This window comes from Microcebus murinus, chromosome 6 (assembly GCF_040939455.1).
Source record: "Microcebus murinus isolate Inina chromosome 6, M.murinus_Inina_mat1.0, whole genome shotgun sequence".
Taxonomy (NCBI): Eukaryota; Metazoa; Chordata; class Mammalia; order Primates; family Cheirogaleidae; genus Microcebus; species Microcebus murinus.
In genome coordinates this window covers 29,205,189-29,223,026 of record NC_134109.1, presented here as the reverse complement: position 1 = coordinate 29,223,026, position 17,838 = coordinate 29,205,189, and the positions used below count along the sequence as shown (strand labels likewise).

Here is a 17,838-nt window from a genome sequence, read left to right as displayed (position 1 = left end):
TTCAAACTATTCCAAATGTTTGTGTTGAGTTTAGGAGACAGAAGGCTGGCAATAGCTGAGAGTATTATTAACATGAATGTGGATGAAGATCCTTCTTCAATGGTTGTTTAACAGACTCAAGTCTTTAGGGAATGACCCTTTCTTCTAGCTTGATACCCTCATCTACTGCCTGATTCTTTCTCACTCTCAGTCCTTCTCAGGGAAACCCAGAAATATAAAGGTGAGAATGGTCTCCCTGCTTGGTTGGTTTTCTGAGAATCTTACTGGGAGGTAGGATGGCTCAGGGGTGAGAAGCCTGAGCTCTGGGGTCTGCGGCTGACTTCAGTCTTGGCTGCACAACTGGAAAGGTGTGAGATCCTATGAAGGTCATGAAGGTTGCTTACCTGCTTCAGTCATCACTGATGTTGATCACAGATGTTCAGTTCCACTCTCTTCCTGGCACCCAGAGGACTGAGCCCCCCTAGCTCCTTTGTGGTTGAGTGCTACTATGTGGCTTGTTCTGGCCAAAGAATTGTGAGCAAGCATGTTATACGGAACTTCTGGGCTATATTGTTTAATATCCACTGAGATGCTGTCTAGAATTCTCTCTTGTCCCTCTGGCTCCGTGACCAGCAACATTGAAGATGGTGACTGATCCATCAGCCCTGGCCCTAGAGTAACTACAATGAGCAGTGTCCCCCTGCTGATCTGCGCTAGACAGATGGCATGAGAGAAAAATAAACTTGGTTGTGCTAACCAGTCACGTTTTGGGGATTACTTGCTACCACAACTTAACCCACTCTACCTTGATTGATGCACTTCACTAAATCTTAGTTTCTTTATCTGAAAAAAAAGGAGGATAATAGTGGAATCTATTTTATGAAATAATTATGAAAATTAAACAGGATACTCTCTAAATAATATTTAGCCTAGTATCTAGTGCATAATACATTTTTGGATATACGTTGGCTATTCATAATAATGATGAGGATGATATTATGCCAAGTTCTAACTTTGTCTCTAACAAGTTATCTATTTCTATCAAACAAGTTATTAGTTATTCATCTTTGAGAAAATCACTTAACCTCAAATTGCAATAGTGGTATGTTAGACTACATGAGCTACAGCTTAAATTTCTAGCCTTAAGATTATGTGACTCTATTAAGGAATCATTCAGAGAATCTATCTTGGTGTTTCAAAGCTATTGCTGCTATTGGTTAGAGGAACAAAATATATGATAATAGTAAACATTATTTCCCCTTCTTCTTCAGTTTTTCTCCCCTCCCCAAACAAAAAGATATGTGTCCTTGTTACAGATTTTTTTTCTATATCTTATTCTGAAGATATCTGCCCAGGAAATTACACCCAGATTGTAAATTCATAGCTACAAATTGGCTTCCCAGTTTAGGCACCTACATTCTCGTCAGTCCATCCCCAATCTCTTCTCTATTTTCACCAATAAGATGTCATGTGGATCTAGGTCACAATCCACCATGGTCTTTCTCCCGACAGTGTGGTCTCATTTAGACCAGAAGGAGAGGATCCTTAGTCCTGGCCAAGGTGACCATCCACAGGCCACCAGGCCACCACCCACAACCACTGAGACCTGTTTTCCAACTTCTCTAGACCAGGGCTTGCCACGTCCTGATTCACGGTCTTGTTTTTCTCTCATGTGACTCTGGCTGTGTCTTTCTCTGTTCCCAAAGGCAGCTCTGCCTGCAATTCCTAATAGCAGTATGTTAATCTACATTAACATCTTAGGTTAAACCATAGGGAATTGCCAGGGGGAGGTTGAAGATGGCAGTTTCCCATGGTTCAACCTATACATAAAGCCAGTGTGGGAAAGAGGAGGAAGCATATCACATACATATTGAATTGTGTGTTGGATCCCATTGAGAATGCTGATGTATTTCTTCCTCCTTACCTTGTTGAACTGGGGGTTATTCTCCTAGAACATATCCTACGCTCTTTTATAGTAGCTTTGGGACTCCCCACACCCAGCGTGTGCTACATAGCAAATACTGATATTTATTGACCAACTAGGTGTGGGCTTGTCCTGCCATCTATTGTTGGCATCCGTATTTACACATTTGGGCTATTTATAATGGTACCATTTGTTGTTATCTTGTGGAAGAAAATAGTATTTCTTTTGTTTAACCTCTTTCAGATTGAAGACATCATTACAAAGATGCAAGATGACAAGACGGGGGGTGTGCCCATCAGAACAGTCAAGAGCTTCCTCTCCAAAATCCCCAGCGTTGTCACAGGTAACAGACCTCTTACAAGGTATTGTTGACAACCAGAACTACTAAAAGAGTTCTGTAGTCCAGATTGTGTCCTGAGGGGTGTCTAAACATCTGCGAGTTGTCAAAATGAAATGTTCAGTGTGTTTCTTGACTCCGGTCCCATCCTGGTCTTGATTTCTAGGAAGAAGCTACTTTTTGCCAACCATTCAGAATTGCTTTACCATGACCTGGGAATAAACAAGCCCATCAGTAAACTGGCCCGTTAGCAGTTTGGCCTGTGTGATATACATAAGCACTGAAATATTCAAGAAATTAAGTTTAAACAGGTTTTCAAGAAAAAGTTTTAACAAAGTGTCGTGTTCAAATTCTACAAAACACTTTTATTTGTAGTTTCTTTTAACTCAGTGTACTTGAACTCCTGAAAGAGAAGTTATACCATCTTTTCTGCATTGCTTTTTTTGTGTTTTGGGCTGAAACATATTTCTTTTAAGTGTCTTATTATGAAATATAGTAAACACCTGGGTATAGTTTCAAGAATAATAAAATACATCCTATGTATCTACCATCTTGCCTTCTACATAACATATTATCAATATCTTAGAGTCCCCTTGTTACCTACTGGTTTGCATCCATCTCCCTAACCACTATCTACTTTTATGCCAATCAATTCATTGTTTTCCTTCATAGCTTTGCTGCATAGGTATGGATCCTTTGCTATCCAAGCCAATAACCAGATAAATTAAGATACAATTCTCAAAATCTGACTATATGCTATTCAAAATTCAGGAGCCAAAAATACTTAGTTTCCACTATACACCTATAAACTAGGTAAAAATCTATCCAAAGGTAAGTAGAAGAGCTTTTTTGAGTGTTAAGTTTTTAAATTTAGTTTTCTGTTTGGAAAAGATGTTAAGAGTTCCAATATGCTTCTCATATAACAATTAGAAATACCATCATTTCTGGTTTTAGCGACATAGGCTAGAGAGGGTAAAAGTTGCCTGTGCTGAATGATTTTTCAATTAATGATCTCATAAGCTTAACCCATGTTGGGTACATAGAAAGATACCACCCGCATAGCCAGCTGTATTACTACGTAGACCTTGCACATCTTATTTTTGTTTTGCTTTTTTTTGTTAAATTTCTTAACTTGTTTATTTCTCTTTAGAAATAGCATTTTTACAATGTATGTGCTTTTTTAAAGATTTTGTGAATGAGAAAAAAAAAAGAATGGCTAAAATAAAACATACTGACAATACCAAGTGCTGGTGAGGATGTGACGCAAGTGGAATTCTCACATATTGCTGATGAGAATGCAAAATGCTACAGTTACTTTGGGGAATTCTTTGGCAGTTTCTTATAAAGTTAAACATATGCTTGCCATATGAGCCGGCAATCCCACTGGTAGGTATTTACTCAAGAGAAATAAATACTTGTGTTCACACAAAAACTTGTACATAAGTGTTTATAGCAACTTTATTTATAATTTCCAAAGACTGGAAACAACTCAAATGCCCTTCAGTGGTTAAATGGATAAACAAACCGTGGTCTATCCCTACTAAGCAATAAAAAGGAGTAAACTATTGACACAGCAACTTGGATTAATCTCAAAGTAATTTTTTTCTGAGTGAAAGAAGCCAGTCTCTAAAAGTTACATACTGTGTAGTTTCCTTTAGATGACCTTCTAAAACATACAAAGTAATAGTGATGGAGACCAGATCATGGTTTCTAGCGTTTGGCAGTTATGGAGAGAGTATGACTACAAAGGATAGCACAGGGGAGTTTTATGAGGTCATAGAACTGTTCTATATTGTGGTGGTAACATGAATCTATATATGGGTCAAAACTCATGGAATAGGCCGGGCGCGGTGGCTCAAGCCTGTAATCCTACCACTCTGGGAGGCCGAGGCGGGCGGATTGCTCGAGGTCAGGAGTTTGAAACCAGCCTGAGCAAGAGCAAGACCCCGTCTCTACTATAAATAGAAAGAAATTAATTGGCCAACTAATATATATATATATAAAAAATTAGCCGGGCATGGTGGCGCATGCCTGTAGTCCCAGCTACTCGGGAGGCTGAGGCAGCAGGATTGCTTGAGCCCAGGAGTTTGAGGTTGCTGTGAGCTAGGCTGACGCCACAGCACTCACTCTAGCCTGTGCAACAAAGTGAGACTCTGTCTCAAAAAAAAATAAAAAATAAATAAATAAATAATAAAAAATAAATAAATAAATAAAAAATAAAAAAAAAAAACCTCATGGAATAGTACACACAAGAAGAGTCAATATTACTATATGTTAACTTAAGAAATAAATAGACGCAGTTGGAGTACCTATAAATATCCCAACTCATTATCCGGACTGTCAGGGCTTGAATTCAGGCACTGCCTTAAGTTGGCTCAGGCTGCAGCAGCAAAATGCCATGGGCTGGGTGGCTTATAAAAAACAGAAATTTAGGCCGGGCGCGGTGGCTCACGCCTGTAATCCTAGCTCTCTGGGAGGCCGAGACGGGCGGATTGCTCAAGGTCAGGAGTTCGAAACCAGCCTGAGCAAGAGCGAGACCTCGTCTCTACTATAAATAGAAAGAAATTAATTGGCCAACTAATATATATAGAAAAAATTAGCCGGGCATGGTGGTGCATGCCTGTAGTCCCAGCTACTCGGGAGGATGAGGCAGAAGGATCGCTTGAGCCCAAGGAGTTTGAGGTTGCTGTGAGCTAGGCTGATGCCATGGCACTCACTCTAGCCTGGGCAACAAGCGAGACTCTGTCTCAAAAAAAAAAAAAAAAAACAGAAATTTATTTCTCACAGTTCTGGAGATTGGAAGTCTGAGGTCAGGGTGCCATCATGGGTTCTGGTGAGGGCCTTTCCCAGGCTGCAGACTGCCAACTTCTGATAGTTTCCTCACCTGGTAGAAAGATAGCTAGATAGTTCTCTGGCCTCTGTATGAGGGAAATAACACCATTCATGAGGGGGCTTCCTTCATAAAGTACCTCCCAAAGGCCCCACATCCTAATGCCCTCACACTGGGGACTAGATTTCAACATATAAAGCTTCGGGAGATACAAACATTCAGACCATAACAGGTACCAAATAGATTTGGATAATGAAGGATACTTGTATTGCTAGCATTCTCTAATTTTGAAATTTATATAACTGGAATTTCATTGTATATATTGGCTATGGTATTTTTCATACATTGCTGGATTTTGTTTGATAATGTTGTTTAGGATGTCTATATCTATTTTCATGGACAAAATTTGTCTATTTTTCTTACCATCATTGCTGGTTTGGGTATCAGATTTATGCTAGACTCATAAAATGAACCATGAAGCATATCTCTTTTGTTGATATAGTGTTGTTCTATGAAAAATAATTGTCACTTTAATATAGATTTTAAGTGTGTCATTTCAATTATTTACTTTTTATTTCTAAAATTTTCTTCTGGTTCTTTTTCCAATGTACTTGGTTATTCATTTATTTTTAATTTATTCATTTAGATATTTATTGGATGGTTAATATTTTCTAAGCATTGTTAAGCACTTGGGATTCAGAAATAAATGAAACATGAAAATTTCTGCCCTTATAGAATTTACATGATAGTGGAGGATACACTAAACAAGATAAATAAGGAAAATTTGCAGAATTTTAGGTAGTTATAAAGGCCAAGGAGAAAAATAAAATACTAAAAAAGAATAGGGAATGTTGAAGTGTTGTAATTTGGGAACAGGGCGTCAAGGAAGAACTAACTCCCTGAGAAGGTGACTTTTGAGTAAAGATGGGATGGCAATAAAGGGTTGAACCATGTGTCTAATGAGGAAAGAAGCAGACAGCCAGGGCTAAGTGCCCAGGGCAGGCGTGTTCCTGTTGAAGATCTGTGAAGAGGGAGTCAGAGCAGCTAGAGTAGAGACAGGAAGAGAAAGATGGTAGAGGTGAAGTCACATGATAATGGTGAGAGCTAGGTCGTGTGGCCTCTTGTTATTACAAGGCCACTGGAGGACTTTGCACATGGGGCAACATGCCCTAACTTACCTTTCAATGGGATGATGTTGAGAATACCCTGAGCGGTTGGAGACTTAGGTGCCTGATAGTACACTATTTTGAAAATGATGACTCAGACATCAGCATTGCAGATGTGTGAAGTAATCAGATTTTGATTCAAGTTTGATGGTAGAACAGACAATATTTGGGGATAAATCAGATGTAGAATGTGAGAAAGAAAAAGGAATCAACCATGACTGTACACTTTTTGGCTTGAGCGATTAGAAAATTAGAGTTGCTGTTAATTTTAATAAGGAAGACTATGAGAGGAGCAAGGGGTCATTTGTTTAGTTGAAGGGTAAGAAATCAAAAGATAAATTTGAGACAGGTTAAGTTTTAGAGACCTGTTGGATATTCAGTTAGAGATGATAAGTAGGTATTTGGGTATGTGTCTCTAGATTTTAAGGGAGTGTCTGAGCTGGGTACATAAGTCATCAGTGTGTAGATGGTACTCAGAGCCATGGGATTAACGAGGTCATCAAGGGAGTAAGTGTAAATAGAGCATGTGGTCCAAATCCTGAAACTGGGGATACTCCAATGCAGAGAGGTGAGGAAGGGAAGGAGAATACAGAAGAAATTGAAAAGAAGTAGCTGGAGGCAAGGAGGGAAATCAGGAGGATATGGTTTTTTTGGAGGCCAAATTTTGTAGAAAGTGTTTCAAGGAAGAGTGGAATAATCTACTATGTCAAATACTGTGGATAATCAGGTAAGCTAAGCACTGAAAATGGACCATTGAATTGAATAACACTGAATTCATTGTTGACCTTGGTAAGTGCACACTCCATGAAATATTGCGGGCAAAAAGCCTTATTGGAATGTGTTCAAGTCTGAATGGGAGGGGAGCAATTGGAGGTAGTGAGTATAGATAATCTTGGAGGGAGTCTTCCTATAAAATAAAGAAATGCAGTAGTATCTAGAGGGGCACATTACACCAGGACAGGTAGGTTTTCAAATGATAAGAAAATGACAGTATGTTTGCATGATGATAGGAATGACTCAATAGAGAGGGAAAATGGCACAAGAGAGGAAAAATTCAAGAAGTGATACCAATGAATAGGTAAGAGAAAGTAGAATCTAATGTGCAGATAGGTGGGTAGCTTTAGCTAGAAACATGTACAATTTATTCATAGGAAGAAGGGAGGCATAACGGATGCACAGAGATACAAATAAGTGGGGAGATGTGATGGGAGATGGTGGGAACTTGTAGAAGTTCTCTTCTAATTATCTCTGTGTCTTTAGTGATATGGGAAGCAAAGGTGGTTGAGAGGTTGAAAGTTTGAGGAGAGACCAAAAGCTATGAAATAGTCACTAGGAGAGTAAAGAGAGTGACTGGACTAGGGAAATAGAATTTTGATTGTGACCCACTTAGGATTATTAACATTCATGAATTTAAGAAGAGGCAGTTCTTTCTTCAGGCACAGTTAGCTCTGTGGATTTTGTCACATATCAGGTAGAAAGCTGGACTTGATTAATGCTAGAGCCAGTGCAAGGGTGTGATGAATTGAGAGAAAGAAAAGAGAGCAGCCAAACAGTCTGGCCACTGCACTTTAACGAAGTAAAGAGGGAAATGAGAACATGAGGTGGGTGCAGAAATGTGAAGAGTAGTAATTATAATAAATGGTTAGCACAATGGCAAAGGGATTTTGGAGTTGGAGGTGAGAGTAATAGAGCTGGAAATGTAGGAGCTGGTGGTTGGATATTGGAATGTTTGAAATTGAGATTCTGGGAAGGTTGTGATTATTGGCAGTGACAAGATCTAAGGTATGATCCTGTGAACAAGTGACTAAGATAGGATAGAGGGCAAAAGCATTGCAGGAGAGGAGGGGAAGGGACTGAGACGCTGTGATAGTGGAACATTGAACCATATGGATATTGGGATCACCATTGGGCGAGTGTTAGAGAGGGCGGTTGTGAGTTAAAATCTTTACGGAATGAGAGGCAGAGGCCCAGGGATCAGTACTGTGGGTGGTTTCATTTGATGTCATGGCTGAGTGTCTTTTAGAGAAGAGAGAAGGAATGAAGATAGTCTAAAAGAAGCCACTAGAAGAGAAGAGGTCACTTATCAGCCTTCAAAGCCCATGGCATGTAAGGTGTAGTAGGGAAAATAGCCACCACCTAAGAGGGCTGCAGCAGGGAAGCAGTGCCACTGGGTAAGAACAAGAGGATTAAGGGAATAATAGCTGATTTTATTTAGGACCAGACATGAGTTGCAGCGAGCAAGAGACAGGGTTTCAGGAGATGATGAGTGTATGACTCAGGTAATCAATGCCTGCTGCTTCTATGTGACAGGTACTAGAGTAGTCACAGGAGATATAAAGATGAACAAAAACCTGATCTGCTCTTCAAAAGCCATTAATCTAGTGGGAGAAACAGGCACATATAGATCAATAATTATTTGAGCTATGTGCTATAATAGAAGAATGGACAAAGTACTGTTTGAGTCCAGAGGACAGACTCATAAATTTTTCTTGGGTATGCCTAGAACATTTCTCTGAGGAGGCATATCAATTATCTATTGCTGCATAAAAAATCACCACAAATTGATTAAAACTACAATGATTTTTAATGTCTCATGGGTGTGATTCCATGAACTGATAATCCAGGCAGTTCTGCTGGTCTCACCCATGGCCATAGTCATCTGATGGCTCAGTTGAGGCTGGAGGATCTACAATGGCCTCACTCACCCATCTGGCGTTGGTGCTTACTCTTAACTGGGGTGCCAGTCCTTCTCCATGTCACCGCATATCCTCTGGAAAGTTCGACTGGGCTTCGTCACAGCCTGATGGGCTCAGGGTTCTAAGTGGGAGAGGGTGAAAACTACAAGGCCTCTTAAGGCCTAGGCTCCCCAAATTCATACAATGTCAAATCCACCACATTCTGTTCTTCAAAGCAAATCACAAAGCCAAGGCTGGATTGAAAGATGGAGAAACCAACCCCACCTCCTGGTGTAGGAGGGGCAATGTCACATTGACCCTGGGAGACATGATTCGTTGGAGGCCATTATTGTAATATCTACCACGTGAGGTAATTTAGAACTGGGCCTTAAACATAAGCAGGAACCCAGGGTAGGAAATTATAGGTGGAGAAGATAGGATTTTCATAGGCTCCAATACATTAAGAACATTCCAGTTTTTTTGTAAAGATGAGCTTGTTTATGTGGTTGGAGTTTAAAACACATTTATATGTCTCTGTGTTTGAGAAGAGGAACACATAGGCAGAACAGGCACAGGAATTAAAAGGATATGAAACTTAAGCCTAAGAACAGATTACAAAGGAGGTTTGACTTGTAGACTTTATCTCAAAGGTATCTAGATTTTATCTATGCCGCTCTGATAGGCTGCCATCAGATATTTTAAATAGGAAGGAAATGACATCTATGAAGTGGGTGAAAGATTGAGCGGCAAGAGATGGGGAGTATGAAGACTAATTAGGGGTTGCTAGGTGAGGAAGGCTGTGCAGGAAATGAGGAAGGCCATGCCATCACCAACCCACAGCGTCAATGGAAACTACAGCTTTAGAACCACACATCATTAAGTCCTCACAAAACCCCTATGAGATAGGAACTGTTATTATCTCCATTTTATAATGAAGGGAACTGCTAACTCAAGAGTTTAAGTAACATTTCCCAGGTCCCACAGCTAGTAAGTGTCAGGATCTCTGCCTCTGGGGCCTCGTGTAAGGATAGTAGCAACAGGATTGAAGACATTAAAGGAAAAAGCAGAAAATAGGATTGATGGGACTTGGTGGCTAGAGGTAGGGCACAGACTCACTCAGTCAAAATGGGTCCAAGTTAACATTGTGGGCTGAATATATGCACCTAACTGTATCTCCTCTGAAACCCCACAAAAAATGATAGTAAAGGATTTTTGTTTTAAAAACGTAATCCCAAAGTTAGAGGCCACTATTCTAATGCTCTACCATGGGAAATAAACATCCTTAAATTAAATGTCTTTGAAAAGATAATCCAATACAAAGGGCAGTCGATGCCTCGCTCTCAAGATGTGCAGATGTGTGAGAGACTGCTAGAGAATTGTCTCCCAGGACAGGAGATAATAGCAACAAAATTCAGGGATCTGAAAAACAAATGGATGAGTGGCAACTGCCAATGACCCTGAAACAACCTACCCATCACTTGTCAGTGGGGAAAGCTAAGAAACAACACTGTTTATATGGTGGAACCCTCAAAAGGCTCAGAAACTAGTAGCATCGGCACTCTGTTCTATCTACTTAGAATGAATTTTGCCAACACATTCACCTGCTTAACTACTGCACAGGCCACTCACAAGCTCAGTGTTCCCTGTCTATCAATATCAGGTCCTACACTAAGCTGGGACAGCTCAGGTTGGGTGTTAAAATGGTCCCCAAGAACAGTCAAACCCCAGGACAACAGGTGAGCCTCATGCTCAACCTGTTCAAAGTATCAGACCTGGCATTCGGCCAGCACCTGCTACAGCACAGGGAATAGTCAGTAATCGGAACCCAGGAAATCCACTCAACAATGCCAAGCAACACACAAGGACTTCACCAGTGAGTACTCAGCAGTCACAGACCGAAACAAAGAATTCGGCTGCACTGTCAGACAGAGCCGCAACTGTAGCCAACCCCACAAGCAGTGTGTTCAGAAGACACAGCAGGAGTGCTAGCACCAACACAGCAGCCACAAGCTCTTCACCCCCATCAGCCTCCTCTAGAAAAAAACCTTGGGACGATATTTCAGGATATCTTATTCCTCTTCACCATCCTAAAGATGATATTAATAGCACTAAAGAGGAGAGCTACATAAATTTAAAAAAAAAAAAAAAATCCAGGAGAAAAGAAAAGGAAAGGAAAGGGAAGAAAAATCACCCAGACCCATGGCTACTAAACCCAGGGTGGAAATCCATGAATGCATGGCAACCCTGTCACTGTGCCAGGAGAGGTGGTGTCTACGCAGAACAGTAATCAGCCCACAGTGCGGCCTTTCCTCCAGCCCAGCAGCCTCCATCAGACTTTCTACCCAGTAGTGAAGCAGCCAGGCTCCCAGCATTGGAGCTTCCCACCGACAGCAACAGCTAGGGGGGAGCTCTATCTCTCCTGTCTTGGGACCCTAGTTCTTTAGAAAAAAAATTGAAAGTAAGGATGAAAGAATGATGAACACAGTGAAGCTGCTTTAGTCAACGCAGTGCTTTTATCTCTTGCATTGCTGGGCAACAAACTGTCCGTACCTACATATGACCTTCCACTTGCCTGAAGAGCAAATGATCTCAGTGGAAGAGGGCAAGAAGGTGGAGAGAGAAGGCATGATGATGAGGGTCCTCTGGTGAAAGCTGCTTCCCAAAGACTACATAGCTGAGGGGCGGGTGAGCGTATCCCAGTGCACCCAAGACTCCGTCACTGGCAGAAGCTCTGGGAAGCTGCTTGTCACCACTTTCTCGGCAACGTGGTGAAAATCAGAGAGTAATGCTAATCTGCAGGACAGAGCATCCTGGAACACCCGTCTCTGTGCTGTTATGATCTGAGTTGTTACGATATGTTGATATGATCTGTTATGATCTCAGTTATGATCTGAGTTGAAAATCTCACCAACTTTTCCAAATCATCCCATAGGCAAAAAGAGAAGCAACTGTTCATGATCCATATCAAATAAATATGTAGAAATATGCAGACGTGTCCCTTTGTAATGGATCAAATGGGTCTGGGTGAGAAACTCTAACCCTAAGGTTTTAGAGTATAAGAAGGATTTCAGAACCAGACTGTATTTGCCAAAAAAATAAATAAATATATCAAAGTCAAATTGAAATAAAGGAAAAATTATAGACCTGGGGAATATGGATTTTGCATAAAAAGAATTTGTGAGGAATGAGGGTTGAGAGGAGGGGGAAGGTATAACTATATAAGCAGAGCAGAGAATTGATATAAAGAAAGTTTTCTAGAATTAGCAGGTGACACCAAAGAGTTCATGGTGCCAAGGGACACAAAAAGATCAGAGTTGCAGGGATATTATTTCCTTCAAATGAATCCCTTTTAAGCAGACTTTGTAGTGCATTTGTTTACAACTTTTCTAATGCATTGGTGCCTACCAGTTGGAATAGCAGCACAAGAGGTGATGGGCATTTCTTGACCTTCCATCTAACAAATTAAATCTGTCCGGTGAATTCCTGCAGGACCCATGCAGAGCCTGGACTGAAAGCATCTGTTAGAATCATCAGTGCAGAAAATAAAACCTTTTCCCATCATGTTATTCTCCTCTTTGTCTTTCTGGCCTTCAAATGTCTGCTCTAAACTCATTGGTTACATCTTTATTAATTATAAATGTTTAATAAAAATCAATTTAATACATTTAAATAAATACATTTTTAACAAAAATAAAGATAATTGATACAGATATAACCTATATTGAATAAAGGAGAGAGAGAGGAGATGGACATAGTTGAGATAAGAAGATTAAACACAGGAGATAGCCATTACAATACAATCCCTCCCTTAAAAAGTAAAAAATTAAGAGCTATAAGGGGTGAGGCTTAGCAAATAAATGTTCTGTAAGGGAAAGTAGATGGAGAATTGGAGAGAGAAGAAGAAAGGAAGGATTAAAGGAGAACCCAACATTAGATCAAAAGCTAAGGCTCACTGGCTCATTCATAAGAAATGAAAATTCATGCCCAAATATCCCGTCTTCCAGAAGCTTGAGATTTCTGAGCAAGGTGCCCACAGAAAGGGCACCTCATGGTCACCCTACCCCTTCTCAGGACAGCAGATCAGCCTCCTCAGACTTTCCTTTTTGAGTAGTAAGTAGGTAACAAAGATGATAGCTGGAGTCGAGGTGGTGAGGTATCTGAATTTCTAACTTCCAACGTGCCAGCTCTATCCATGTCCCACCTGCCCTGCAGGTGATAGCCGTATCCTGGGCAGAATGCCTGCCTGCTCCAGGAAAGCAGCCAGATTGCACAGCCTTGCCCAGCTGTCACAGACAGTCATTCCAGGATAATTCTCTGTCACCTGAATGTCACAAAGAATTTTCCAGGGACGTTAGAAATTTATTTCTTCCAGACCAACCTCAGAAACACAAATTTTTAACATGTGAGAGCCATAAACCTAGTCTTACTTATTCTTGCAAGCAGGAAAACTGAGTCCCAGAGACACGATGTAATGCACTCATGCACTCGAAAATTGCAATTTGTAATCCTAGCACTTTGGGAGGCCGAGGTGGGAGGATCACTTGAGGGCAGGAGTTCGAGACCAGCCTGAGCAAGAGTGAGCCCCCCGTCTCTACTAAAAATAGAAAAGTTATCAAGGCATGGTGGCACACACCTGTAGTCCCAGCTACTCAGGAGACTGAGGCAGGAGATTCACTTGAGCTCAGGAGTTGAAGGTTGCAGTGAACTACGATGATACTACTGCACTCTAGCCTAGGTGATGGAGTGAGACCCTGTCTCAAAAAAATAAAAATAAAAATTACACAGCTTGTTAGAGACAGAACCAAGGCTGGAATCTGGATTCCTCACTCCCACTGCAAACTGTTTCCACTGCTTCATGCATAAAATTACAGACTCTTGAATTATGACCGTTTCTTAGATGTGTCTGATGCATTCCCCCTGAACATGAGAATAGCTTGTGTAGCTTGTTTGTTCAGCATCTTCCCACATTTATTTCCTATAGCCTGTCTGAATTTGGGAATCAGCATAATCCCTGCCAAGTGCTCTCCAGCCTCTGTTTTAATAACCTCCAATGATGAATGTCATCATCTCTCCTTCCATCTTTGGACAACTTTGACCTTTTGAAAACTTCTTCCTTATAATGAACTTACCTGCTTCCCTGTGGCTTCAATTCATTAGTCCCAATTCTCTTTCTCACAATCAAAGAATAGAGGAATGGATTTGATTAAAATTATACTCACCTGGCTCTTTCTTATGAATTTTTATTCTACAAATAATTTTCAGAAAATCTACTAAGTATATACATGGCACTTCTATTTTGCTTATCTCAACACAATTTTTTCATAATACATTTCTGTCTCTTTTCATGGACTACAAATTTATTTTTGGTGACTTTATGTTGACATAAACATTTAAAAGTATTTTCCTTATGGCTTCTTGTCAGTACAATTTGGAGTCTAGGGCTCCAAATAGCCCTAGACTGTGTAACTTGAGCTGGTCACTGTGTCCCCTTGAGCTGGTTCCCTGCCTCTTTGAGCCTTAGTTTTCTCATCTGTTAATTGATAAGTTTGTATTAAATAATATTTGTAGTCAATTTAGGCTTTGATTTTCTGTGATTCTTCACAGGATATGTACAAAGGTCTGTCTGAAGTTAGTGCTTTCCATTTTTCCTGTAGATGTTCTAACCGAATCTACCCCTAGGTTAATCCAGGCCATTCGTTTTCTCTTAAACTGTCTTAATCCATTTTCTGTTGCTATAACAGAATACCAAAGACTGGGTAATTTATAAAGAAAATAAATGTATTTCTTACTGTTCTGGAGGCTGGAAAGTCCAAGAGCATGGCACCAGCCTCTGGTGAAGATTATCCCATGGAAGTGGAAGAGCACACATGAGACAAGAAAGAAAAAGGGGATAGAACGCATCCTTTTATCAGGAACCTACTCCCTTCAAACTAACTAACTCCCATGATAACAGCATTAATTCATTCATGAGGGTGGAGCCCTCATGATCTATCAAATCACCTCTTAAAGGTCCCACCTTCTAATACTCTCACAATAGTAATTACATTTCAGTATGAGTTTTGGAGGGGACATTCCAACCATTGCACTGTGGTACTCCCAGATCAGGAAACAAAAGAACCAGGTTAGGAAACCTGAGGATGACCCCAAAGTAGTCAACAGTAGTCAAAGTAGTCTTTGTTTTTCTCTTTCTGCTTCTATATCAGTGAAAGGAAAAAAACTAGAGAAATTCCACAAAATAGAGATAATTTGTTGGGTGCATGAGGTGTGCTGAATATGATATCGACTCCTAATTCTTTAAATCTGTAAATGTTAGTTTATGTTGATAAAGGGTCTTTGCAGGTGTGATTAAGTTAAGGGTATTTATATGGGGAGATTATCCTGGATTATCTAGGTGGGCCCTAATTGTAATCACGTATATCCTTATGAAAAAAGAGTCAGAGACCCAGTGTGGTGGCTCACACCTATAATCCTAGTACTTTGGGTTGGGAGACTGAGGCTAGAGGATCACTTGAGGTCAGGAGTTCATGACCTTGTCTCTATAAAAATTAGAAAAATTAGCTGGGTGTGGTGGCACATGCCTGTAGTCCCAGCTACTCAGGAGGCTGAGGCAGGAGGAGTTTGAGGTTGCAGTGAGCTATGATGATGGCCACTGCACTCTAGCCAGGGCAACAGAGCAAGACTCTGTCTAAAAAGAGAGAGAGAGAGAGAGAGAGAGGAAAATTATATACAGACAGAAGAGGACAAGTCTGTGTGACCTCAGAGGCAGAAATTGGAGTGATGTGGCCACAAGCCAAGGAATGCCAGCAGCCACCAGAATCTTCCCTAGACTGTCCAGAGGGAATACGGCCCTAGCAACACCTTGATTTTGGCCCAGTGCAACCAATTTTGACCTTCTGGCCCCTAGAACTGTGAGATGATACATTTCTGTTGTTATAAGCCACAAAGTTTGTGGTGATTTATTATACCAGCCATAGTGACAAAATTGCACTAAACATATTAATGTGAGATAAATGACAGAGTGATTTTTTAGAAAATTGAGATGTTAATAATTGAAAACAAGAAACAAGCAAAAGTTTACAAATAGTTTTCTTTGAAATCTTAGGTGAAAAATTTAGATTATAATAATACTGAAAGCAAATTGCACTGACATAAACTTATATAGTATAATTATTCAATGAGTAGTCAGCTTATATTGCTTAATGTTTTAACACAAAGTGTATTTGTCCAGATCTTAATGCAGTTTAAAATATCTTTCATATATCCTACATAATCATATTATTTCTACATTTGTGGTGAATTATATCAATTAGAAGACATAAAATCTAGTTTATTTTTAATTATTGTGCCAGAATTTATACATATCTATATTATTCTCTTCACATATTCACTTTGAAAAATGGCATATTTATTTCAAGAATGCTTTCATTGCTTTATTTCCAGATTCTCTCTGGTAAGAGCTTTTAAAGCTTCTAGAACTTGTTTAAATATCCTCAACAGAAGCAAACCGCACATCCATATTCATATATCCATATAATCAAAGTTTATTTGGGGATTTCTGCTTTGGGGAATAGACTAGTCTACTCAGACCAATTTTCTGGATGAGAACAATGATCAAAGCTGGAAAAATATCAGCTTAATGTGATTGGAGACTTAATAAGAGAGTGAAGAATTGCTGGGCCAAGATCCATGATAATATAAAGATCCATAGATGTGATCCTGATTGTGGGTTCTGTGTTCTCCTTGGGGACATTTGACAATCCAATAGAGAACCTGTGGAACCATCTAGGCCTTTATTGAGGCCCATGGGCATTATCCCTTAGTCTTTCCTGTGGGGGTTGTGGTTGGCTAGTTTAAAGTGGAGACCTTATGTACATGACTCTGGTGTTGGTGGTTCGGTTTTACCGTGGTGAGCATCTGTGGGCTGTGCTGGATTTGAGGCAGCTAGGTGAGGAACAAGTGGGCTACACTGCAAACCACACCAGAGGAGGTTTTAACTAGGCCAAAGGTGATGAAATACACCTGCATTAACTTAGGCCTAAAAATGGATGCTGAGACAGCAACTGTATTAAACCAATGCATGACGGGCAGGATTACCATTTACCTAGGAGAGGCAGGGACTATGTTGTGATTGGGACAATGCGTGCAAGGGAGTACTGGAGTGTTGAAAAAAAAATTTTTTTATGTCAGTTACAGTAACATGATTTTTTAAAAAATAATTTAAACTGTATATAGAGTATTTGTTTTGAACACTTTTCTGCCTGTGTAATATTTTACAATAAAAAATAGCTTTCCCTTTTCTTTTTTCTTTTGTTTTACAAAAAGTAATTTATAGTCGGTTTGGTGCATAAGGTCCGTAAATCAAACAGGGAAATGCCAATTTTTGTTTAAATAAGGTAAGACTCTGAGTAAACGAAGTTAGTTTTCTTGTTATCCTTAAACCCCCAAAAGGGTTTCCAGAAACATCTGTAGCACAGCTCATACTGATTGAAAGAAGGCCATGGTTTCTGCAGGGCCAGCTCTGAAAAGGACAATGCTTAATTAAATATTGATTATTCTGTGGTTGCCTTAACAAATACAATTCCACTGGCACACGTTTTCTTTAAATCTGTGCATTTTCGCTTTCTCTTTATGAGGTTCATTTTAGTAACAACATCCTGAAATCCTGTCAAGTTAAAATTGTGAAAGCAAAAGGCATAACTCTGGTGTTCCTGGCCTTTATGTCATTAGAATCTTACTCTAAATGTCACATTAATTCATCTTTTCCATATTTTTTCTTGTTTTATTTTTTTTCCTCCTTTGAGAAGAAATGCTAAGTGGGATGAAGGAAGGAAAAGACAGATCATTTATTAAAATTGAAAATACACCATACATATAGCCCTCTAATTATACTCTAAAAATTCTTTTTAAGCATTTCTATTTAAAAAATT

At 39.8% G+C, this 17,838-nt stretch overlaps 1 protein-coding gene across 5 annotated transcripts in view; it reads left to right on the top strand.

The window, feature by feature from the left end:
• The window catches only part of RGS6 (regulator of G protein signaling 6), a 520,723-nt gene that overhangs the window by 356,340 nt on the left and 146,545 nt on the right, over positions 1–17,838 (top strand). For all 5 annotated transcript variants that reach the window (XM_076003888.1, XM_076003890.1, XM_076003889.1 and 2 more), the window contains exon 3: positions 2,147–2,246. In XM_076003888.1, the coding sequence (XP_075860003.1) occupies positions 2,147–2,246 (100 nt within the window). The remainder of the gene's footprint in view (positions 1–2,146; positions 2,247–17,838) is intronic.